General features: G+C 41.0%; 1 protein-coding gene across 2 annotated transcripts in view; it reads left to right on the top strand.

Annotated features, from left to right (window-relative positions):
- Nucleotides 1–9,307: 9,307 nt before the first annotated feature.
- CACNA2D2 (calcium voltage-gated channel auxiliary subunit alpha2delta 2) overlaps nt 9,308–25,036 on the top strand; it is a 639,662-nt gene continuing 623,933 nt past the window's right edge. For both annotated transcript variants that reach the window (XM_063121105.1, XM_063121104.1), the window contains exon 1: nt 9,308–9,823. In XM_063121105.1, coding sequence (XP_062977175.1) covers nt 9,696–9,823 — 128 coding nt within the window. In that variant the 5' untranslated portion in view covers nt 9,308–9,695. The remainder of the gene's footprint in view (nt 9,824–25,036) is intronic.

Genomic DNA, 25,036 nt, shown 5'->3' with positions numbered 1-25,036 from the left:
GAGGGAATTTCACCAGGTGCTTCATGCAAACAACACCTGCTGAAATTCCCTTTTCTATGCAACTGTTAAAGATACAGGAGCCCTGTCCTCCTTTTCATATGGTCACCCAGCACCTTTCTTCCATCGTCGAACTCAAGATAGCTACATGTGCTTCAGCAAGGAGGCTGCCTCATGTGCCTTCAGTTCACGCCCTGGGACCAGATGTCACAACAGTATTTTTTCCTGGACTCCCTTCAAACACAGAACTGTTCTCTGAGCATAGCAACTACTTATGTTTCTAGAAACATGGAGTGCATTCTTTCCCCCTGCCTTCCTCTAGTAAAGATATTTCATCTTATCCCCTAAGTTGGTGGCTTTTATCATATCTTGTGGTAGTTAAATCCAAAGTTTACCTATTCACTGTATGTCTGTGCATACATAATCAGCTAAGGCACTGAGGCTCAAGAAGAGTAAGCCTCCAAAATCAAAATATGTTAGCTATTATTATCTGCTTATTCTCAATTGCTTCATATTTTTATGCGTCTCAATTTTTAGTGGTATGTCAGCTAACATTTTCCATTCTCTCACCAAAAGTGAACAAGAGATTGTGGTAGATATACTTGCAAATGCTGGAAGTGATGCAACACCTTCTTATGTGAGCATTCTCTCTTAAAGCTGGAGATAAGAACAGTATTCTCTTCGTGGGTGATTTTCTTTAAAGTACATATTTTTATACTTGCAAGTATTTTAGCTCCTTGTTTCTAATTGGTATTGCTCACCCTAAGCCTTTGGAAATAGGACAGGTTAAAAATCCAAATAAACACATAATTAAATCTTAGCCACAGGGACAAATCCTGTTCTGAATCTAGGACATTTCAGTAGAGTTATTCTAGCATTATATACAATCACAGCAACTTATAGCTCAATCCTAAAAATGTTGACTTGGAAATAAGTCCCACTGAGCCTGCCAAAAAACTCTTACCCATCTGCAATGTACCTCCATCACCATGTGTATATTACAATTGGCAGGCAAAGTTTACACTTAATTGGGTGATGCACTTGGTAAGAAGCAATTAATTAGCAACAGATAAACAAATATATTAATACAAGTATTTATAAATACTGCAAATGGCAAGCACCATCTTAAAAAAGGTATTCCCCCCCCCTTTTCCTCATGAGGTATGGGATGCCTCTTCTAAGACGATGCCTGCTACGACACTTACATGTATAATCTAAAAAAAGAGAAAATATGGTTTTTGCTCCAGAACTATTATTTTTACTCATTTGCAAATTTATTCAAATTTAATTGATAGATTAATCAACTAAAAGAGAGTTGGTGAATCAGTGGCCCTCCAGATATTTTGGCCTACATCTCCTTTGATCCCTCACTATTGGCTATGCTGGCTAAGGCTGATGGGAGTTGTAGGCCAAAACATGTGGAGGGCCACAAGTTGCCCAGCCCTGAACTAAAACTTAAATTATTAATCAACTAAGATTTCTTTAGTCAGGTGACAACACAAATCACAAGTAAGAGTTTCTGAGATCCTGCAGAGGTAAGGAGTAACATTTACATTAGCTCCTAGTTCTTGGTAAAGTAGGAGGCTGAACTATGAACTCCACGAACCCCTGCCAAAGGAAGTGAGGCAGGTGGCTACCAGGAGGAGGGCCTTCTCTGCTGTGGCACCCCGGCTGTGGAAAGAGCTCCCTAAGGAGGTTCGCTTGGCACCTACATTATATGCCTTTAGACACCAGGTGAAGACCTTTTTATTCTCCCAGCATTTTAACAGTCTATAAATAAATTTTAACTTGGTGTTTTAAATTTGTAATTTTGCATTGCTGCTGTTTTGATCTGGTTGAGCTTTTATGTTGTATTTTATGTTATGGTTTTATACTGTTGTTTTATACTTTGAATGGTTTTAATTTTTGTTCCAACTCCAGCTATTGGGTGCTATAGAAATGCAATAAATAAATAAATAAACCTTTATGAAACACCAGGATCCCCTCTATCAGATACAGATGCACTTTTGCAGCCCCTCCCAAAAAGACACTAAGATGGCTACAGCCTCACCCATAGTTCCCTATCTCATCCTTTTGGTACCACTTAGCATACAATATCTCAATAGAGATAGTGGAAGTAAATGTAGACTGGAAACAGAGAAAAGATGACCAGACCATGGCTCTAATGCCAGGAACATTAGCATTACCTGTCATCCTGATATATGCTTACTCCGTGTCTGAGTGCTCAGCCAAGTCACCTTATTATTATTATTATTAGCGGACCTTCATTGTACTATCATTGGGTTTCCTCTGCTGTCATCACCCTAGGCTCACCACTGAAGAAGATCTACTAAGTCTGTCTTTTTATCCTATCACGAAATTGGTGTGTGATCTCATCAATACTCATCAATACTTTTTAATCACAGCAAGACCTCACTTCAAATCTCTCCTTGGTTACAAATGTATTTAATGGTTTTATGCAAGTCTCCAGGCCCAGCACCAGTGCATGCCATATTTGGGAATCCAGCAAAGCCCACCACTGGCATCTGCACTGCTGTCAGACCCATCAGCACTAGTGTTGCAGCCACCGGGCGGCTTGCCAGCCCATGGCCATGGCTGGCTGCAAATGAAAGAGGTAGCACTGAATGGATCTCTGGGCTGTTAGCCCAAATTCATCTTAATTATGCTGGCACTGCCTCCATCATGCATACTCAGGTCCTTCTTCTAAATTGACTGGACTTTCTAGGCTATCCCAGTCAAGCACCACCTCTGTGTCCCATGAGTGATGTCATGGAGATCCTTGCATGCAGTTGTACTGATTTAAGTACCCCATTGGAAGAGGAATAGAACAACACATTCCCAACCTCCTTCCAAAACCACAAACAGGGAAACATCACAGAATAAAGCTGCTGCTTTTCTCATCGGCCAAACTGGGTTGGAATGAGGGACAATGGAGAGGTTACCGCCCCTGCCCCCCAAATTATTATTAATATTATTAATTTATTTATATAGTACCAACAATGTACTTGGTGCTGTACAAAATATACAAATAAAACAGCGATACCCTGCCTAGAGGCTTACAATCTAAAATCACATTAAAACATATGAAGGGGTGAAGGGGTTCACAAAGCAGAAATAAGAGAATTAATAAATTAATAAATCCAATATGGCTCGTTGTTCTGCCAATGAACTCCACCAAATCCTATCCTTCTCTGGAATGTTGTGTCTCCCTGCATCATCAAAGTGGGGTCTACCAGCAACGTGAGAATCTAGGCAGTAAGCAAGCTCAATGGAAGTGTTTCCAGTCCCTCTCCCTACCCTGTTCAACAGGAACCATGAATGAGATATGTCAGAACACCCCAGGATATATTTTGAGGATTGTTAGTAACATTTTAAATTCTATGCAGCTTTTATGTTGGTAATGGAATGTTGTTCCCTTAAATGCACTGATTGGTTACAAACTTACAAAATCTGTGTGGTGTATTGCTGTCTGTGTAAAACTGATAGTATATTAAACCCTCTCATACATTAATTCACATTTGCAGCTTGGGCAATGGATTGTGGCTGTATGCAATGTCAGGGCTAATCTAGAAACAAGCAGGTGTAAACCCAGCATGTTGCCTGTCATATGTTCTAACTAATCTCCTCCATCCCCCTCCCAACATATTTATGGTTACTTTCAAATAGTTTCTTTTCTGCAGAATGCCTGCTCCTAGCTTGCCAAATTCAAAATAAATAAAGTATAATCTAGTTAACACTATTTACAATTTCAAGTGCAAAGGACTGTATGATTAATTGGGGGATGGGGGGACTGACAGGAGAAAACACCCTGATAAATACAGAACTTAAGTATGTAGCAAGAGTTCTAAGAGAAACCTTCCAAATCAGGTGCATTTGGTTTTCAAATAAACAAGCTGATAACAGTTATCAGCAAGCAGAAACAATAACATTAGAGAGATTTGAATGGTGGCAAAATGTCTCATTTTTGTATTTTTCATAGTACCCAAATTCCCAGAGCAACTTTCTAGCATATTGCATCTTGGCTACACATTACCTCTGGATTGTTCTGATGCAGAACCATTGTTAGTAATCTTCTACAAGCTTTCATGGTACTGGTATTCTAGTGTTATTATGATAATTGCTCAATGCTCTTTCTTAATGAATAGTAACTTTACTTATGTATGTAAACTATTCTATTCTGCCCCAAAGCCAAAGCTTTATAGGCAGTTCACAAGTAAAACCATAAAGTGCAACATGATAAAATACAATATAAAAGTTTAAAATTTAAAACTTCAGTATAAAATAAAAATAAAAACCAAAACAAAGCCAAGCCAAGCAAAAATACAGTTACAGATTTAAAACAACAGAAACTGAAAGTCAAAAATATTACAATGTTGGTGCCAGGCAAGCCGCTTTAGGACTTTCATTCTACAACTGAATTGCCACAACAGAAAATACCCTCTTCTTAGGTGTAGTTTGTTAGCAATAGCCTTTCTGCCTTCATGACATGCATTTCTGGAAGTTAGCCCTGAACCCAAAACACTGATCTAACTTTTTCTATGAGGTACCTGGTAACAGTGGTGTTTCTGGTACATGGAGAAACTTGACTATGAGACCACTAGACCAACCTTTGAATTCCACTCTTGCACTCTGTCATCATGGCATTGACGGGCTTTTCATTCCTGAATTCAAGCAACATAGACAAAACCTATTCTTATTTACTTGGAAATATGTACCACTGTACAGTATTCAATGGACCTTACTCACAGGTAAGCATGCATACCTGGAAGTAAGTCCCATTGAATTTGATGGCTACCAATTTGGATGGCTTTAAAGGGGGATTGGACAAATTCATGAAGGATAAGACGATCGATAGGATAGGGCTACTAGTCCTAATGGCTATATACTCCCTCCAGTATCAGAGGCAGTACACCAGTTGCTGGGGAACATGAGTGGTCCGTCTGCTGCACTCACGTCCTGCTTGTGGGTTCCTGGTCAACAGCTGGCTGGCTACTGTGGAAACAGAGAGCTGGACTAGATGGACCCTTGGTCTGATCCAGCATGGCTCTTCTTATGTTCTTAATTTAGTGGGATATATTATTGAGTGAAAAACTCTAAAATATTATGCATAGATTTAGGGCTCCACACCATTTCTAACAAAGAACTGTGAAATTGTGGTCAATTTTGTTCACACAGCTTAGGGTGCTCAAGCCTCCTGCTGGAATGAACAAGTGTCCTTTAAAAGAGTGCTTGTGAGGTCATAGGACATCCTTTTTTGCTTATTGATAATAATGATAGTTATCACTCTGGGCACAGTTCAGTTAAAGTTAAGGGCTTAATGCTAATTGAAATTAATGGGTTTTCTTCAGGTTGATTTCTATGTATGTTTACTTGGCAGCAACTCCCACTGAGTTCAATAGGATCTACTTCCAACTAAGTGAATATTAGATGCTAGCAAAAAGTGTTTAATTTTTAAGCATGACTTCTGTGCCCAGAAGTCTTGTTTAGAATTCTCAGTTCATCTTAATCATAGATAGATTAGATCTGAAGTAATTATATTACTGAAGGATGGAACTATGAGAAGCAGGGCAATAGCAAATGAAATGTGATGATGATGAATTAAAGTGATACATTATTGAAAAATAACACCAGTTAGGTCTATGTTGTGTTTGGATGTTGAATTAAAACTTTTTCCATTCAAGAAAATATATCTTGGAATGCTTTGGATAGCTCCTTGGAAGCATCTGCTCAGTATGTCATAGTCTTCAAAGAGAAAACTAAAATGTTAGGATTTATTACATAAAGGGTAGAAGATAGTGCAGAAAATATCATGCATCCCCAATTTTAGATCTTTGAGCAATTCTTCTCATGCCATCCCAAATGTGATTACTAGAGGTCCAGAGAAGGGTGATAAAATTCAGAGCTATGGAATGCATTTCATGTTAAGGAAAAAGAGGTTTGTAAAGGCTCTTTAGCTTAGGAAAATAACAGCCAGGAAAAAAAGACGATTGTAATACATGTCTGCCAGATTAGTTGTCTACCATTTAGCCTATAGCACCCTGCTGAATGGGATGAGTCGTGGTGTGTGTGGGGAAGGTAGCTCCCCTAAAATCAGGTGGAGGTACCTTCCATGGGAAGAGCCCTTCTGCCCACAGAAGGCAGATCCTGGATCCAAACAAACACCTGGAAGTCACATTAAGAATGTTCTCCCTTAAGATCACTAGATGATTTCTACAGGTTGTATCCAATGGTTGTAGATAGCAGTTTCCTCCTGCTGGTGAAAACAGTACAATGTAGGTGTCAGGTGAGCCTCTCTGAAAAGCTCATTCCACAACAAGGGTGCCACAACAGAAAAGGCCACCCACCTCACTTCCTTTGGCTGCCCAGTTGTAGGTAATACAAAAGTTTGAATTTAATTTTTATTTTTGGGAATTGGATTTTATGGTTTTAGTTGTAAACTGCCCAGAGAGCCTAGGCTGTTGGGCAGTATAAATATGAAATAAATCAATATATATATTTTACACAAAAGTTTGGTATGATGACCACATGGATGAGTGGTGATGACATTCCTCATTTTTCTTATGTAAACCGCTTAGAGATCTTACAATATCAAGCTGTATATAAAATAAATAATCTTAATCCAAGCTAGTCCCCAGTGTGGAAGAAGCCTGTTTCTTTCCTTATGTGACATGTACATATAATGTGGGAGATTTCTTATTGCAATGTCACGAGGTTCCGAGGGTATTGCAATTTATTCTTTTGCCACACCAAGAAAGAATGACGCCTAAACAGATTCCAGAGATGCACTCAAGCCTCACAAAGGAGAAGCCAAGTTTAAGGACCTAGTGGAGCTTGGAGCAGCACAATCATATTTTTTAATAGCTGTCCAATTGAATGCTATCTGTCACTCTCTTTCTCAACTCACACAGGCAGCATTAATTTGTGCATGAAGTGCCAAAGCACTGCTACCTTTCCACTCTTTCAGTGGGGCTCCTGCAAGACAAAAGAAAAGAAAATTAAGAAATTATGCATATATTTCCAGAAGCAACACTCGACTCTGGCAATATGTAGGACAGACTCTTGAGGCGGTACCATTTAAAGAGAGTCCCTTGGAGCATGGCATTTGTTTAGTAGGCCAGAGTAAAATCACTCTTATATCTTCCAACTATATCTATGAAATAGGTACATTGCTATTTTTTCTCTCACTGGGATTCATTTGCAAAGAGCCTCCTAAGATGCTTATAGTGCTGTAAATGTTTGCACTTGTCCAGTTTTAAATGAACACTAAATACCTTATTAACTATGGCCTGGAAAATTCAGTACAAGTTAGTTGTTCCCCACTACTGCTTTCACTCCACCAGCGAACCTTAATAATATGCACCCAGCACAAATAATCTCATCAAAGGAATCAATTTGTCCTATTCTCTATAATACGCAGGATTATAAATTGTGGAATAAACTTGTATTTTACAAAGAAGCCTCATGGCTTCAGGCATCCCCCCTGCCTGCCCACCCACCTGCTTTGATACTTGAGTGTTGAAGAAAAATAACACCTGCACTGAGCAGAGGATGGACTTGATGGCCTTATAGGCCCCTTCCAACTCTACTATTCTATGAGTTAATTCCAGTCTTTTAAACAAGTTTCACTGTGACATGTATGTACCCTGATTCTGTGTATATTTATTTGAAAGTAAGCCCCACAAAACTTAGTAGGCTGTAACTTGCTTGCTAATGCACTATCAGCTGCCACAAGCATATCCAGGAATATATTTGAGATTGGTAATGATGTCAGCACAATTCTAACTTAAGGTTGGCTAAAACTCAATTTTAAACCAGTTTCAAACTAGACAATCCACCCATCTCTAGGCTTCTTCTCTCTGGCCTTCCTTCGTCTCACATCAGTCCGCTGGTCTCTGTCCACCACTCTGCCGCTAAGATCATCTTCTTGGCCCGCCGCTCTGACCATGTCACTCCACTTCTGAAATCTCTTCACTGGCTTCCAATTCCCTTCAGAATCCAATATAAACTTCTCCTACTGACCTTCAAAGCTCTTCACGGCCTAGCTCCTGCCTATCTCTCCTCTCTCATCTCACACTATCGCCCCGCTCGGGCTCTCCGCTCCTCCGATGCCATGCTTCTCGCCTGCCCAAGGACCTCCACTTCCCTTACTCGGCTTCGTCCTTTTTCTTCTGCTGCCCCTTACGCCTGGAACGCTCTTCCAGAACACTTGAGAACTACCAACTCAATCACTGCTTTTAAGACTCAGCTCAAAACTTTTCTTTTCCCTATAGCCTTCAAATATTGAGTTTGTTCTGACTTTACACTGTTGGTTTTGCCCTACCCTGTGCCTGTTTACACTTCCCTGTGCCTGTTTGCATTCTCCTTCCCTCTTTATTGTTTACTACAACTTATTAGATTGTAAGCCTATGCGGCAGGGTCTTGCTATTTACTGTGTTATCTGTACAGCACCATGTACATTGATGGTGCTATATAAATAAATAATAATAATAATAATAATAATAATGAACTGCACGACCTCACAGGGTTCTAAATTTGGCAAGAGGTTTAAAAACTCACTTTAATGACATTGCACAGAGCTCCTAAAATGTGAGGGCTCAAAGGAGCTGTCTAAGTATATACATTTCCATTGATCTTCCTTGCTCAGATGCTGTACAGAACTCCCAACCCCTCACCCTTTCTTTCCTGTAATAGTAGCCCGGAGGGGCTTGCTGCTGAAGAATCAATGTGGTCTGCAGGTGTTCCAAGCAGACGATTGGAGGTACTCCTGGGGTTGCGTGCAACCTCCTGCGGAAAAGGGAGACCAGCATAAGCGCAGTTTCAAGCAGAGTGCCTGCAACGGACTGGGTAAACCTAGTGGGAACTGGTAGGAGTAGGAACAGTCTGTGTGCGCGCGCGGGGTGGTGGTGGTGGTTGGAATCTGGGTCGCTCGCAGGGTCAAGAAGAGTGCAACTGAAAAGGACCAGTTAGTGAATCCCGCTGTTTTGCAGGCCGGGCGACGGCACGTGCCGTGGTAGCCAAAACTGCGCGCCAAACCCCGGAGAGAAAGCGAGGGTGGCTGCGTGGCTGCTTTGACGGGGGGCGCGCGCTGCACGGGCAGCCTGGGCCCACCGAAAGGTCCAGAGCCCGAGAGAGCTCGTCCGCCAGCCGGTTGTCTCTGGAGCATGCGCTGTGGTGGCTGCCGAGGATGGAGAGCGTTCCGAGCGGGCGGGAGGAGAGAGATGCAGCGAGGAGGAGGACGAGGAGCGGGGCGGGAGGTGGGGGGATACGAGGGGAGGAGGCTGGGCAGGTTGGCCGCCTATTTGAGGGAAAGTAGCAGTTTGTATTCGCTCAGTGTTTGCCACAACTGAGCTGAGCCCGCCGCGCGAGGGCCGGAGCGAGCAGCAGCAACCCGCCTGGCTGTATAGGGAGCCCGAGCGGAGCTGCCCCGACTCTCCCCACCCCCTGAGAACTGCCCCGCTCGTGGCATATTAGTGCGGGGAGGGTGGCGAGGAGAGAGCCGCCGCCGCCTGCTTGGCTGACTCGCTTCTCTGGAGTAGCCGGAGGATACCCAGCGGCGCCAGCTCCCAAGAAGCCCCTCGCAGGCTCCGCGCCTGAGCAGGGGCCAGGGCGTCTTGGCAGCCCAGCGCCGCCGCCACCACCGCCGCCGCCGCCGGGGAGAGGGAGAGAGTTGGTGCCGTTGCTGAATTTTTAATGGAAAAATGGCGATCTCGACACAGACCTGCGGCGCATCTTGCCTCGTCCCGGCTCTGTGCAGCCAAATAATCCTGTGCCTCTTCGTCTTCTCGACTCCCGCCGCGGATGGCTACAGCTTCCCTCAGCAGTACACGTAAGTAGGAGCCCCTCACCCACCTAGGCTGCCAGGGCAGGCACCCGGCACGAGCCGCCGCCGCCGCCGCTGCGGGAAAGTGCAGCCTCGGGCTGCCTGGCGGGCACTTGCCTCGCAACTTGATTCGGATTGTGTCTGGTGGCGAGCGCTTTGGCGCTTATCCTGCTCCGAATACCTCCAGCGACAGTAGTCTCTCTTCCCCCCCCCCCCAACCCCACCTTTGCTTTTAAAGTACACCCGATTTGCTTTGCTTGGATGCCGGACTGTTTTCTTTTTCATTTTAGTTGCGGATGGGGGAAATTGGCTCGCGCGCAGGTTCTCTCTTCCTCCTATTACCGTTCTTCCAAACCTTTAGACACAACCAAGCGCAGTACCGGATTCTACCCGACTCAACCTCTTTGCCAAAGTGGCGGGATTAAGTTTTTTTTAATTTGTTTTTCAAATGCCGGGGCAAGATACTATCGGCATCTTTTCTCTCTCTTTCTCTCATGTTAAACTAAAAGATACATCTAAGAAATCTGTTTCATACCTCCGGGTGTAAGACTGAGTAAACCAACCAACAAACCCTAGGAAAATATATTAATATTCTCAGTTTGCTGGAGGATGCTTAATATGTGCAAAGTTTGAAAGTATTACAATGAAGTAGTAATGAGCATGTTTAATTGAGCTCCATTATTTACAGCTACAGTTGTGTTAGAAATAGCTAAGATTTCAATGTAAACATTGGCAGCAGCAAGTTTCTATTTTTAAACTCCTCTTTCCTATGGCTTTTATCAGTTTCTGCATTCTCCCACTGCTCCCATTTCCATAAAATTATTTGATATGTGCCTCTTACGTGGAAAGAAGGTTACTGAAGTTCCTAAGTTTTTCATTATTTTAAAGAAATCTAATGAAATTTTAATTTCAGCCATGGAAGAAGCAGAGATAGGTTTTATGGCTTATAGGTGTACCCGCACAATCTCCACAACCCAGGAAAACCTAGCAGAGTTCTAAACCCGTAATACATCGATAGCTGCATTGCCACAGGCTATCTACAGCTGCTTTATTAATATTATTACTATTGTAATTCCTGTACTGACACAAATTGATTCCTGTCCACTGAGACAGAAGATTGGAAAGCATGGTATGAGACTGGAAGGTGAGAGGCAACATGTCAAACATTTTTCAGCAGAAAACAGTTTGCTGATAGGAAGAGTCTCATTTAATGCCACATTCATTCAAAGCATCTTTCCTTAAACCTTCCTGATCTGTGATTGGAAATTGCATGAGATGCAGCATTTGGGACACAATTCTGTGCCATTCTCATGATTTGGCATAAAGGCTGGCAGCGTGTCTGTTTGTCACCTACTTCTGCAAGTGAAGAAATGTCTTGATGGCCCGAAGCCATAATAGGCATGTTGACTTCAACTTCCCATCGGTATTTTTGTTAGAATATTTTAGATTAAACCCTGCAGGGGACTTTTTAGTATAGATCCCATGTAATAAGACAAATATTTTGACAGTGTAACTGGATGGAAGATGTTAAATGTATATGACCTGCTGAAGGACATGCCTGCCATGCCATTGAATGCATGCTTATAAACTCATGGAAAGAGGCAATGTGGGCTTTCCCCCCATAGAACAGCCCTTTGGAATCATTGTGATCTAACATGATGGTCTGTAGCACTTACTGCTGTTCTCCTTTTCAAAGTTTCCTGTGTTATTAGTTTACCCACTACAACACACACACACACACACACACACACACACACACACACACACTTTTCTGGAGCTATTGTGAAACATTGCTTCCATCCTTCTGAGATCCACACACTATTGACCTCTGAGACTCAGCTGCTGGGCTTTCTCCTTCTGTCAATCTGGCTGTCAAACATGCATACACATTCCACTGGGATATAAAGTTCAGAAAGGTTTCTACCTGGGTGAGGGAGACACAATGCTTACACTTGTTCAGTACTAAATGTTTAGGATTTGATCTTGCAGTTTTCCTGTGTGCACGAGTAATCCTTACTCATGCAAGCAGTCCCTTTTGAAATAATCAGCTTATTCATCTCTGTAAATGATCACAGAAAGAGCCCCAACCCATAAACCATAATAGTGTGCCACTATTTCCCTTGAAACCAAATTTGTAACATTACACTTTTAATTTAGAAGCAATCATTTTGTTGTAGTTTATTTTATTTATTTATTGCATATCTATACTGCCCAATAGCCAAAGCTCTCTGGGCAGTTCACAAAAGTTAAAACCATCAAATACAAATCAAAGTATTAGTTACACAAATCTTAATAGAAATTGCAATCCAGGGAACATATAGGTTTTATATAGTTTATAAACATCCTTTCTGATATACAAAAAAGTTAGAAATATTGTCAGATCTGTTGTGCCAAGCTCCAATATAAATCCTACCAGATTAACAGCACAATCATATACAGGTCTACTCAGAAATAAGCCCCACTGAGTTCAATAGGATTTACTCCCAGGTAAGTGTTTATAGGATTGTACCTAAATTATGGAAAAACAGACATTGTAGCTGTAATTCTATGCACACTTACTTGGGAGTAAGCCCTACTGAGCCCAATACGACTTGCTTTATTTCTGAATAGACATGCATAGAATTGGGATGCACAAAATACATTTCCTTATCTGTTCTCCTATAGTAATTCAAGGGCCTGATTCTTCATTCTTAAAGCTCTTCAAACGTAGTGTAGGATTGGCCTGGTGAGAATAATCTAGCAATTACAACTCTTTTTTTAATGAGGTGGGCATTATTCATAATGTACATTATTACATGTGCACATGTGTGTTTCTTGGGAAATTTGTTACCGGATGTTACAAATAAAAACAACATAGCAGACAGATTTTGGTTTGCTCCTTTTTCTGCTTTGGTTTCCCAAGACCTGTTTTTTTGTATCCAGAAGGAAAAGGCATGGAGTTAATGCCCTTTAACATGTGGGCTATAATGCTAGATACTGCTCTTCAGGGCTTTCAGCACTGCACTGCCTAATGCTTAAAAGCAGAAATGCTACGGAGGAAGAAAAATGTAGTTTCCACTGAATGTCTTATAAGCCTCTTTTAAAAAAACACCCAAATAAGTAGAGCTGGTCAAATATTACCGTATTTATTGCGGGTGTGTGTGTGTATACATTCCTCTGACAAAACAAGGCTTTTGATCTTCCAAGTATGAGATACTTTTTTCATTGTTTTAGACAAAGCTTTCTATTTATTTATACATAGCAGTATACATGACACCTTATAGGGATTCATGGAGAAACTCTCCCAATGCTTGCAGTCTAAAAGAGACAATGCAAAACAATAGAAGCAGGGGAGTAGGGGGAGAAAGAGAAGGGTGGCAAGTGTTGGATATGGGGAAATGCAGTTCTTATATGTACTTAAACTTGGTTACAGTTGGGAATGAAGATTACACAGTTTAGCTGAAGACCTTATGGAAAAGTTGGGCTTTGGAGAATGGTTTGAATGAGTATTTGAGAAACATGTATCAGTTGAGAATGATGCTGAGCATTTTTTACTAGAATCCTTCGACTTTTAGAGATTGTTCTCACTAAATTACTTAATCTCTCTCTCTCTCTCTCTCTGTGTGTGTGTGTGTGTATGGATGTGATATATGTAAATCCTCCAGTGTAAGAGCTTTGCCTTCATAACTAGTCCAAGAGCTGCCTTCCATTACAGCAGGCTGTCTTGCCTGCAGCATGCAGAATGATTAGAGTATTTGTACTTGGATTGCTGAACCTCAGATATGATTTAGACATTCACAGTGGTTTTGCATATCAGTTCCTAGTTCTGTCCCCTAGAAAACCTCTGGTGTTTCATATTATCTCTCTTTTCCTGGGTAGCATGGTTTTAATCATCTTATGCTGAGCTAAGGAAGGCTTGGCTCAGTTGTCTAACGTGGAATTTCTCATCGAGATTTAAAAAGCAAAATCCCAGATTGGAAGAGGCCTATTCAGTCGGGCATGTTGGGTGGTATCCACTTGATTGACAAGTTGCTTTTGGTGAGTGGGTATGCCTGTGTACACAAATGGGATTAATGGCTTTGCTCTTTGAGGCTGATTCCTCTTTTAAATAGTTTTCAGCGTTGGCTAACTGGTGCTAAATAGAAGCAGGATCTTGCGGAGGTATGTCAGCAACCTCTGCATGATTCCATGTATATTTCTTTTGATGAAAGAAAATCCTGTATAACTATTGATCGCTTAAGACACTATTTTCTTTTTTGTGACCATATTTAACTTCTATGTGATGCTAATGGGAATTCATATTCACGAACTATCATGTATACAAGAAATGTAAGTTCCCAAGCTATAACTGTGTTAGTCCATTTCATAAAACAACAACAGCTAAGGGCCCTTTGGCACATTAAAGGCGAACATTTATTTCTTGCTGTGGAGAGGCAGTGTGGTGTAGTGGGTAGAGTGTTGGAGTTCCAGGTTCTAGTTCCCACTTGGTCATGAAGCTCACTGGGTGACTTTGGGCCAGTCACTGACTCTCAGACTAACCTACCTCACAGGGTTGTTGTGAGGATAAAATGGAGAGATCATGTAAACTGCCTTGGGTTCCTTGCAAGAGAAAAAAGTGAGATATAAATGTAATAATAAAATAACAAATAATAATACAATAAGCTTTCAAAGGCTAGAGCCCACTTCAGCAAATACAGCAAATATAAATTGTTATTAGTATTGTAGGCTTTTAAACAAAGCAGTCTTATATACTTTACTTTGTAAGAAGGTGGTTTATTCTTTGAATTAATAGAAATTTTCTGAATCTTTTTCTCTGTACTGGCATCTATAAATGTAAGATGAAGTTAAATAATTCTATTGTCTATCATTGTGATTTATTTGTTAACTTGGTTTAGTTCCTTGTTCAGTATTAGATATTTATTACTATGGGAAGCATGGTAGTTATAAAAATAAAAAATAAAAATGGAACCAGTTACAAAAAAAAATGGAGAGCAGTATTAGGCACCCAAGTTGGAAATGTCTTTTTTGTTTGGTATAGGATATGACAAGGGTTCACACTTTTGAATGTGATGGCTAAAAAACTATTATTTTTTTAAAGTCAAGTCTTGAGTTGTCCCTAAATACTAGCACTTGGGGTAAATTAGAGCTTGCCATATAAGTAGGGACAGGGCTCCTATATCTTTAACAGTTGCACAGAAAAGGGAATTTCAGCAGATGTCACTTGTATGCATGTACATACAAGTGACATCTCACCTGGTGAAATTCCCTCTTCACCACAACAGATAAAGCTGAAGGAGCCCTGTCCTCTTTTGTATCTGGTCACTCTAGTATAGTTCCTGCAACTTTAACTGTTGTGATGAAGAGGGAATTTCACTAGGTGCTGCGTGCATACAAATGTCACCTGTTGAAATTCCGTTTTCTATACAACTGTTAAAGATACAGGAGCCCTGTCCTCCTTTCCATATGGTCACCCTAGATAAAGTTACATATCAATATTTACTAATGTCAGGGTTAGTCTTGCTCTTATCTGCCATAAACCTCCTGCTCATGCAACCTTCCACAGAACAAAAGAAATATTAGATAGGGTGATGTCAGCAAAGTACCAAAATATAGAATGAATGTGTACCAAAAGCAATTATGGCTCAGCTTCTCAGTAACTTGGTCCTAAACCATTTAATGTCCTAGTTTTATGAGGTTCAAGGCTGGAGAAGATTCTACCGCAGAGTCAAAGGCTGTCCAGGATCAGGCCGTCAGGATTCACAAAAGGAGTACAGAACAAGGCAGGGAATAGTCCAAACACAAAGTCAAAAGTCAATCCAGGGTCTACTTACAGGAGGTCCAGCAGTGGTAGTGGGGGCAAGAAGATCAGGGGCCAGAGATGGTATAAAGACATTGTTCCAGCAGCTCTTCCTGCTGACAGCTGAAGCTTATAAGTTGTAACTTCAAGAGCCTCAGCCAGTTGCAGAACATCTGAGCAGTGGTGTTGGTTGTCCAGAAAATTTTGAATTGGAAAATTTTCCTATGCAAATTAGGATCATTTGCATCGGGGGGGGGGGGGAATCGGTTTGCATTGGATTTGTTTGGATGCCTTAGAGTGATCTGAATTAGCTTATATTTGTGTATTTAGTAAATAACAGTAGCCCCATATTAATAATGAGGTATTTGAGAGGGGGAATTAAATCATACTTAATGCAATTTAAATGTTATGTAGATGTTTTACTAGAATACTTGAAAAATTTAAAGACAATAGCATGTACTTTCCTTACATTGTTTAAATTTAAAGGAGAAAAAAACAAAAGGTATTGAGAACTGCTAACACTCTAATAAATTGTAGGAACCCAAAAGCTGCGCATGATATGCTGATAACCACTCATCTATTTCAACAGTTCACCTCCTTTTCCCTCAAGTTGTTGGGGTACAATCACTTTTGCCGTCATTACTTGTTAGTTCCATTTTACAGTGAGGCATATATGTATTTCATTGACATATATGAAAGCTGTCACATACTTGCTAGGGATACACACCTGAAAAACGTTAATACTTTAACACCGCCAAGCTTGCCTAATAATGTATTTGCAATCGGCATCCATTTATTGTACTACTGAACTTATGAAATGGAAAATTTTCTGTAGAAAAAATAAACATTGGAAGTTTTCCGGAAAGTTTTGGAAGAATTTCCATCCCACATCACTACATCTGATGTTCAGCAAGAAGCTGTCTTCAGAAGGAGTGACTTGCTCACAAGGAGCTCTTTATTTACAAGGTGCCTTTGTCTGCAACATGGCACTTCTTTTCACAGAGATGGTCTGGCCAGTCTCTTGAGATGACAGCGTTCTCGTGGGCTAGATGGTCACTCAGCCTCTGTCTCAGAGGTGGTACTCACATACTCTTGCAGGAATGGACTTGTGAACATGTCTCCTGAAGACCCAGGGTCCTCCAAATCTGACTCCTGGTCTCCAGGCATCGGCCGCTTTGTCCCTGGGAGTACTAACGCTTCTTCTGAAGAGGATTCTTCAGTGGGGGCATGATACCTGGGACTATGACATCTAGGGATTCAAATGCTACAACCAGCCCAGAAACAAATAGGAAGCCAATAGAGTTGACATAAGATGAGTATGACTTGTGAGCATCAGACAAAAGTCTGGCTGCCATATTTTGATCCAGTTGAAGCTTCCAGATTGTCTTCCATAGCAGCTGCATGTAGAATGCATTACAGTAATCCAGTCTGGCCATAACTGAAGCATGAATGAATAAAGCCAAGTCCACTTTCTCCTTGTAAAGCTGCTGTATTGGCCAGAGTGTACAAAAAAGCACAGCTAGCAACTGCCACCACCAGAGCATTCAGGCATAATGATGGATCAAGGAATACCCCCCAAACTATGTAGTTGTCACTTCAAGGGAAATGTAATCTCCTCTGTAACAAATTGAAATACCTCATTTAGCTCACTGGTGTTCTTAACTAATAGTACTCCCACCTTTTAATAAAAAAAAATCAGCTTATTTAAACCCCATTCACTTCTGAACCAACTCCAGGCACTAGTTTATCATTTCCACTGTCTCCCTGGGATTGGATGATGGGAACATGAGGGCTATGTGTCATCTGCATGTTAAAGGCCTCAATTTCATGTAGATATTAAAAAGCATGAGAGGCAAGTTGGAACCAAGTGGTACCCCAAAGGCTATGAGGTATAAGAGCACTACCCCTACACTACCCTCTAGGTCTGGTCTTCCATGTAGGAAAGGAATCACTGAAGAGTGGGATCACATATACCCATCTCAGCCAGATGGCCCAGAAGGAGATCATGTGTAGTGCATACAAGCAAAACTTGAGCTTGTTGAAGTTCTCCAGATTCTACCTCGAAGTTTGTTCTATTCTGTGTCTGTATCAGATTGTGATCTTTGGTTTTCCCCCCGCATGAAAATTTATACACATTTCTCCAAATGTATGCATCAATTGTGTGTATCTCTGAAATATAGCCATTATTCTCCCATTGATTAAAGCATTTGTGCACATTTTTCAAATGTACACATGCTGTTGGGTTTCAGAATCACATTGTAAGCTTGGAAATGTACAGACTTTGATCTCAGATTGCATTTGAGTTTGTGTTCAGTCCAGGAAGTGTGAACTGAATGAATCCTGATCAGAAACAGAACCAAATTTCTAATACATCAATAATCATGGTGTTGAAAGCAACTGCGGATCCAGGAGAATCAGCAGGGCAGTACCTCCCTGTCCATCTCCTGGCAGTTTCCATCTCAAAACGAGCCCTAAGAAAAGAGTGGAATGAATACAAATAATCAGTTTAATTCAGAAAACCCTGGAGACTCAAGGGTAAATTTCTTTAATAAGGGTCCTTCTCTAGGGGAGTCATTAACTACCTCTGAGTCTCAGGGCTCATCTACACCTGCAGCCCTTTGGTTAGTGGGGGGGGGGGGCAATCACGGAGTGTTCCACTTCAGGGATCATCCCTCAAAGGCCACATGCCAGTGAGTTGTCCCAGAAGTAAAGAGGGATGTTCTGGGATACCATTTTTTTTAAAAAAAAAGAAAAAAGAGAGGAGACATTTGCGCAATTGTGTGGGCATGATCCTGCACGAAGGAACAATTGTTTTAAAAACACACACACCAACTCAGCGCTGGAAGACACCGAGTGCCACCCCAAAGATGGTGAAAATGCTCTCCCCTTCACCCAAGGTGCCAATGGATCCACTCCGCACAGCTCTGTGCCCATTTTCTGAGCCCTGCTACTCGTAGGGAAGAGGGAGGACCCCAGGAGGGAGAGCCACACTGCCCGCGGAGCTTGGGATGGTCCCAAGACGATGGAAAAAATGGAGGAAAAGTAGTCCCAGCTATCCTGGGGGAATTGAGTGCTCATCCCAGTTCACACTGGGATAAGCTGTGCATCATTTGGATGTGCAGGGATGACCTCATGACCACCCTGGGATAAATGGCAGGTGTAGATTAGGCCTTAGTTAGGCATGCTGGCTCTTGCTACTTTAAGTAAGCAAGATGGGCAAGGGTTAAACATACACATGGTTGGCTACTCTTCTTCTAGGAGTCTATTCTCAGGGCCAACAATCTGAAAGGTACCTATGGAAGCTTGACCAGACTGCACAATAGCACTTTCCATTTCTTTTCTTCTTTCAAAAGTGGAGTACAAGTCAGAATGGATTCAAGTCATTTTTATCCACAAAATGTCTTGCAAAATGGCCATAGTGGCTATTGATGGTTCTATCAATTCACCAATTGATGGTTCTATCAATTTCACCACCAGGAAGAGCAATAGTGGATGATACTGAGCAGATACAATGGTTGTGAAGAAGTCAGACTTTTTTCTTTTCTTTTTACTGTCATCACTGTCACAGAATAATCCTTAATATGGCTCTATTTTGGGCAGATTTATCTCAAGTCTTCTGCCATTTATGCTCTAGTTGTCTCCCTTTTTATTTCATTGTTCCAAGTTCCTCAGAAAATCAAGGAGCTGGGTAAATTCTTCAAATTAGGAGAGGATGTTTAGGAATGAATGTGTCAATTGCCAGATCATTTCCTTATTCCAGAGATCAGCAAGGGCTATGGAAGAACCATCAGACATATCAGTAGGAGAATCCCCAGTAGATGCCAGGAATCTATTTCGATCCATAAGCTTTCAGGGGCAGATCAATTTAATTGATCACAAGTCACCAAAAGCTCCAAATCTGACCAGGTAATTATCTGCATTACTAAAAGAACCTATGAAGATTCCCCTTCAAACATCAGCATCATCCTGACCATATTCCTAAACAGAACATTGAATCTAGAGTTTGTTCAACTGAGGCCTTAGCTAGACCTAAAGTTTATCCCGGGATCGTCATGGGGTCATCCCTGTTCATGTAAATGACACACAGGGGATCCCAGGAGCAGGCAGGGATGACCCCGGGACGACCCCAGGATAAACCTTAGGTCTAGCTAAGGCCTAAGTGTGTCAGGCCAACTATAATTTGAGGCCGGTCCATGGCTACCATAGAGGCCATGAAGTCCTGAACTACTCCCAACAAGGGGCATAAACATTCAAATTCCCCAAGGTTCTAAATTGTGGGGTATTCAACATAACCTCTGAGACTGCCTTCATCAGCTTACAAAAGGAAATTCTTGGACAGCGTAGCAAGTGATATACTAGTTGAATCCCTCTCTTGTCTCAAGAACCCAAGACTACATGCAAAAACTCATATCTAGTAGACTGTTGAACAGGGTGCCTAGTCAGTGGGATGGAATCTTAATGGACCAGGGCAAGCCCCCCTCCTCATCTGTCAAGTTGATGCTGGTGTTGCACCTGGAAACATGGTGGGCAACAATGGGAGAAGCTAACTCCCCTCCTTTCCCACCCAGGTCTCTGTAGTTGGCTAGGTTGGCATCCTCATTTAGGATTATATCTGGGATGGCAGTGGTTTTACTATGCATTAACCTGGCACTGAGGGGCAGCACTGACAAGCTTGATAGATTACTGACATGTCTACTAGGAACCATAGAGTTGGAGGAAGGATCAGAAGGAAACATTTTTTTGTTACCTCAGCAGAGGGCCACTGTCCATATCACATCCTATGTCTGTGCCTATTGTCTTTATCAACAGTGTAGTGAGACTGCAGCCCCATAGATAGCACCCCCTTTTTGGATGAGCTGCACAGTTGCGACAGCATTTGATGGTTGGAGCAATCTCTTTCACAGCTGAATGTTTGATGCACAATATGTGGCTGTCCTGTGATTCAACAACATTTGGGAGAACCTTGAATTTAACAAAGGCATGTCCTTTCAGCACTGAGACTCCTTCAGAGTATTATCTGTGAGAATCTTGGCGCTGCCTAAAGGAGAATTTTGTAGAATCCTGAAAGATTGTAAACTCTTATCAACAGAAGATGGTCCACTAAAAGCTAACATCATATCTGCTTGTTGAAAAACTTGGCAGTTATAGGGCCACACACAAAGAAGGTAGACAGTTAAAATGGTTTGCAACATTTCACCTTTTCATTAAATCTCCTTTCCATTCACTTCAATTCAAACTTGTTTTAGATATGACTATATATAAACCCCTCATTCAGAAAACAAAATCAATACCGAAATAATATTGATTATAATACCAGTGTGTATGCTCTTCTGATTAATCAAATTACTGACAAAGGATAGTTCAAATAAAGCTTTAGTTTTTCTTCATTTTAAATTGTCAGCATAATCCTTAGCTTGACCTTATACTATTGCCTTTTCTGGTAGGTGAGAGATGGAAGGCAATTTTATTCCTGGAGTTTAGCATGTATATTTCCTAAAGGCTCTTGTTTTCTCCTGGAGATATTCTACAGTTTGTGGAGAAAATTACTATTTTATCATAAATATTTTTTGTCATGGGCCTTTGAAATCCAAACAAGAAGTAATTGCGGTTTTATGATGATGTATATCTACAATATTGCATATTGTTGCACATGTTTGATTGATTGAACATATACATCAGTGTAGGATTGCAACAATAATTTTGAGAACTGCTGTAGTGAGCCAACAAGTCCCTGGTTTAGATCTCAGCACATCCAGAAACCCACTAGGTAGTTTTAGGCAAGTCAGTACTTTCACAGTCTCATCTCCCTCTGCAGTTTGGCAATAATAATAAATCTATGTTACAGAGCTATTGGAAGGAGTTAATGAGCCTCAATTGCTTCTCAAACAACCACATTTTCTGAATGGCTGTAGTGACCCGCACTAAAACATGACATAATAGAAAGTCGTATGTAAAAGACAGACACAAACATTTAAAACCAAATCAGCCTACTACTACCTCAGAGGCCCTACAGAATAACTGTGCTTATTCTGTTCTAAGTGTTCTAAGTTCTGGTCATGAACAAGAGGAACTCAATCCACTATAAAATATTGTTTCACTTATGTGGCTTGTATTGTCTGCCTTTAATTGTTAGTAGTACTACTCCATGTGCTAGAAAATACTCTTTACAGCTGAGTTTATAAAAGTATATAGTAATTTGAGCCTTCTCATTCCCTTAGATGGAAGAACTTTTGAGAACTGAGGGAATGAATAAGGATGAACCTTGGTTCTAGTGGGAAACTACACTGATGTTATTCTAATGTTTTGAATGGGTTACTGTGACGCACAGCGTCACGTGACCCTGGGTCTCCAACGTTGCAAATGAGTTGTACTTACAGGTTCTATTTCTTAGTTCCAGTGTGGCTACAGATTCATGTGCCTCGTTCTACCGGTTATTTTCCTCTCCCTTTCTCAGAGCTGCTGGGTTTGCTCCGCCCACTTCCTGTTCTCCTTCCTTCGCCCCGTTTGCTGTCTTATCTGCTACAGCAGATAAATCACACCAGCGTTATACTGTGCAATCACTGACAATTGCATGCAAAGGACTCAGAAGTTTTCCACCTTAGAATCTGCTTTGATTGTGAAGTAGTCCCATGCATCCAGCCTTAATTGTGCTCCTTTTGCAAAAGATTCGCCCGAGCCGCTGCTGTGGGCGCAGGAGCAGGATTTTAAACAAATGCTTACATCTGCGTAAGCTTTATAGATAAAGACACCAAAATTGGCACAGTAATTCAAATACCAAATTTGAATCAAATTGGGTCATTGGTTGATTTTTTATGATTTTTTTTTAACATTTCCCCCCTCTTTGAAAAGGAGCTGAGGAGTACTCAAAGGATCGCTGTAGCTCTGTGCAGGAAAATTAACAAGGGTCCAAAGTTTAAAACTCATGACCAGCGGGGCTTAAATGGGGCTGCTGCTAAAACTTTTCAATTTGGTCTCCCATCCAAACTCTGACCAGACCCGGCCCTGCTTGGCTTCAGCAAAGTGGCTGGCTCCTATGCATTCAGGTAATTCCCTGGGACTTGTGTTAAGCTTTTTGGGAGGAGGTTTGTGTGTGCTTATGACTATTGCCCTGCCCTGCCCTGCCCTGCCCTGCTGGCTAGGAATGAGGCAGGAAGTGGGCGGAGCAAACTCAGCAGCTCTCACAGAAGAGGGAGAACAACGGAAGGATTGAACAATGTGCCCTGAAGTTCCGTTGCAGCAAAACGTAAGTCAAGCTAGTGTGTCCCGTGATACAGAGAACCGATACAGAGAACCACGTTAGAAAGGGACACTAGCAACGGTATAAGACTAGTGTAGATCTGGCCCTAGTTTTAAGCTAATGGGTTTTGGAGTGAAATAAGGTCCAAAGTAGTATTATAGTAAACTTCCAAGCAAAAACCTTTAAAGTGGTAGAAAAACTTGCATTATGTGATCTAAAAAAAGTAATTGCAGTTTGTGGCCCATCTATACTGGACTGTAATTTGCTTGACAATCCTTCACACCTGGGATTTCAATGTTTTGATGTCAAACTAGCCTTGGGTTAGATGCAGTTTCTTTTCCAGCAGTGGGAGCATTCCATGGGTGGAGTTCCACTCAGACAACTTTTCCACAGGAGTAGTATACTTTTGTTATTCCTCACTAATGATTGTTTATGGGTTCCTTAAATGATGTTGGGATGCTTCAGTTTCAATTCTGCTTTTTAGAGCACTTTTGCAGGGTTATTTAAGAGTGGGGGAAATGCAGTAATGAACTTTTTTACATGAGGCTGTTAGTCTGCCTGTATCTACTGAATTGAAGGAAGTATCATTTTTGTTGTATCAAATGAAATATAATATTTTAGTGTCCTCAAACCTTTTGTTTTCATGAACTGGCTGTGTTTTTATTTTGTGTGTGTTTTTAAAATGTTTTATGCCAAGTGGACCACATGATACCTTAAAGGGACTTTTCATTGCAGAGAATTCAAACTGTAGACAAAAAGAGCTGAATGCATGAACTAGAATCTTTGGATCCTTGATATATAGTAACAGATAAGCTCAGTCTAATGAAATATACTATAGGACCACCTAGATTATCATCTGACAGTTTATCTGCAATTTTATAAAGTCATGAAGGTAATGTGGTCTTAGGAATTTAAGACAGAGCCCTTACTACTTCTGTAACTTACAAACTTTTCAGACTTCATATTGTTTTCATAAATCACTTCCAGATCTTTAAACATTCTCATAGCAACATATAGTTGTACCCAGTACAGGCTGGTGGCTCCTTACAAACTTTTCAGACTTCATATTGTTTTCATAAATCACTTCCAGATCTTTAAACATTCTCATAGCAATGTATAGGCTGGTGGCTTGCATTCATAGGCCTTCAATTTGCTTTTGTAATGTGATATAATCTTGCAAATTCACGTGGTCATGTTATAGGATAGACCAAGAAGCCAAGAGTCTCCAATCAGACAGAAGTATTTCATGACCCCAATATGTCATCATTGTTTCCTAAACAGCACTGCCCATCAAGAATTTTCCTTGACACATTAATATCACTCCATTCAATTTCAGTACCTCTTATTCAATGCCTGAGATGGAAACAAAAATCTATTGGCTGATAGTGTGACCTTCAAAACCACCATTCTATTCTGCTGTTATATTTATCTTTCTTATAAAATTATTTTCTTAATTTACTTTCATTTTTATCTTTCCTTTCTGCCTCATGGCACACACCATATTCCAAACTGAGGGTTTTCAGTCACAATCATGGAGTCTTTAAAATCTAGTAAATCACCCCAGCCCTGTTCAGAGCTATGCATTTGTTGTGCAGTGGGACGGTAGAGATTTGACTGATATTTTGTTAAGTAAATAGAGGCATCCTTAGATCTCCAACATTCTTAAGCAAATAATTTTTATCCTCTAATTTGGATTAAAAAACCAGGAAAATGTATTATGTAAAATATCAACTGAGGAAATGACTTAACTATGGGCTACTTTAACTTTGCTGGACCCAATTTCTTTCTAGGAACAGAAAACTTGGAACTCAGACTCTTTCTGTACCTTGTTGCCATTTTATAAATGTGGATTACTCTGTGAATGGTCTATAGTGGTGTCTTTTTTTCCTCCTCTTCTTTCTCCTTCATATAAAAAAGCCAATCCAAATCTACATACATACAACTATAAAGATCTATTCAGCTAGATTTCTGATGTGCAAGAGCATGTATGCTTATAACAGTCTGACTGGAGGAACCTGAGATTCTTTTCCCTGCTCATAGATTTATTTATTGCATTTATATCCCACCTTTTTTTGTCCAAGGAACCCAAGGCAGAGTACATAATCCTCCTCTCCATTTTATCCTCACAACAACAACCCTGTGAGGTAGGTTGGGCTGAGAGTCTGTGACTGGCCCAAAGTCACCCAGTGGGTTTCCATGGCCAAGT

Source organism: Elgaria multicarinata, chromosome 3, assembly GCF_023053635.1.
Source record: "Elgaria multicarinata webbii isolate HBS135686 ecotype San Diego chromosome 3, rElgMul1.1.pri, whole genome shotgun sequence".
Classification (NCBI taxonomy): domain Eukaryota; kingdom Metazoa; phylum Chordata; class Lepidosauria; order Squamata; family Anguidae; genus Elgaria; species Elgaria multicarinata.
This window is presented reverse-complemented; position numbering and strand designations above follow the sequence as displayed.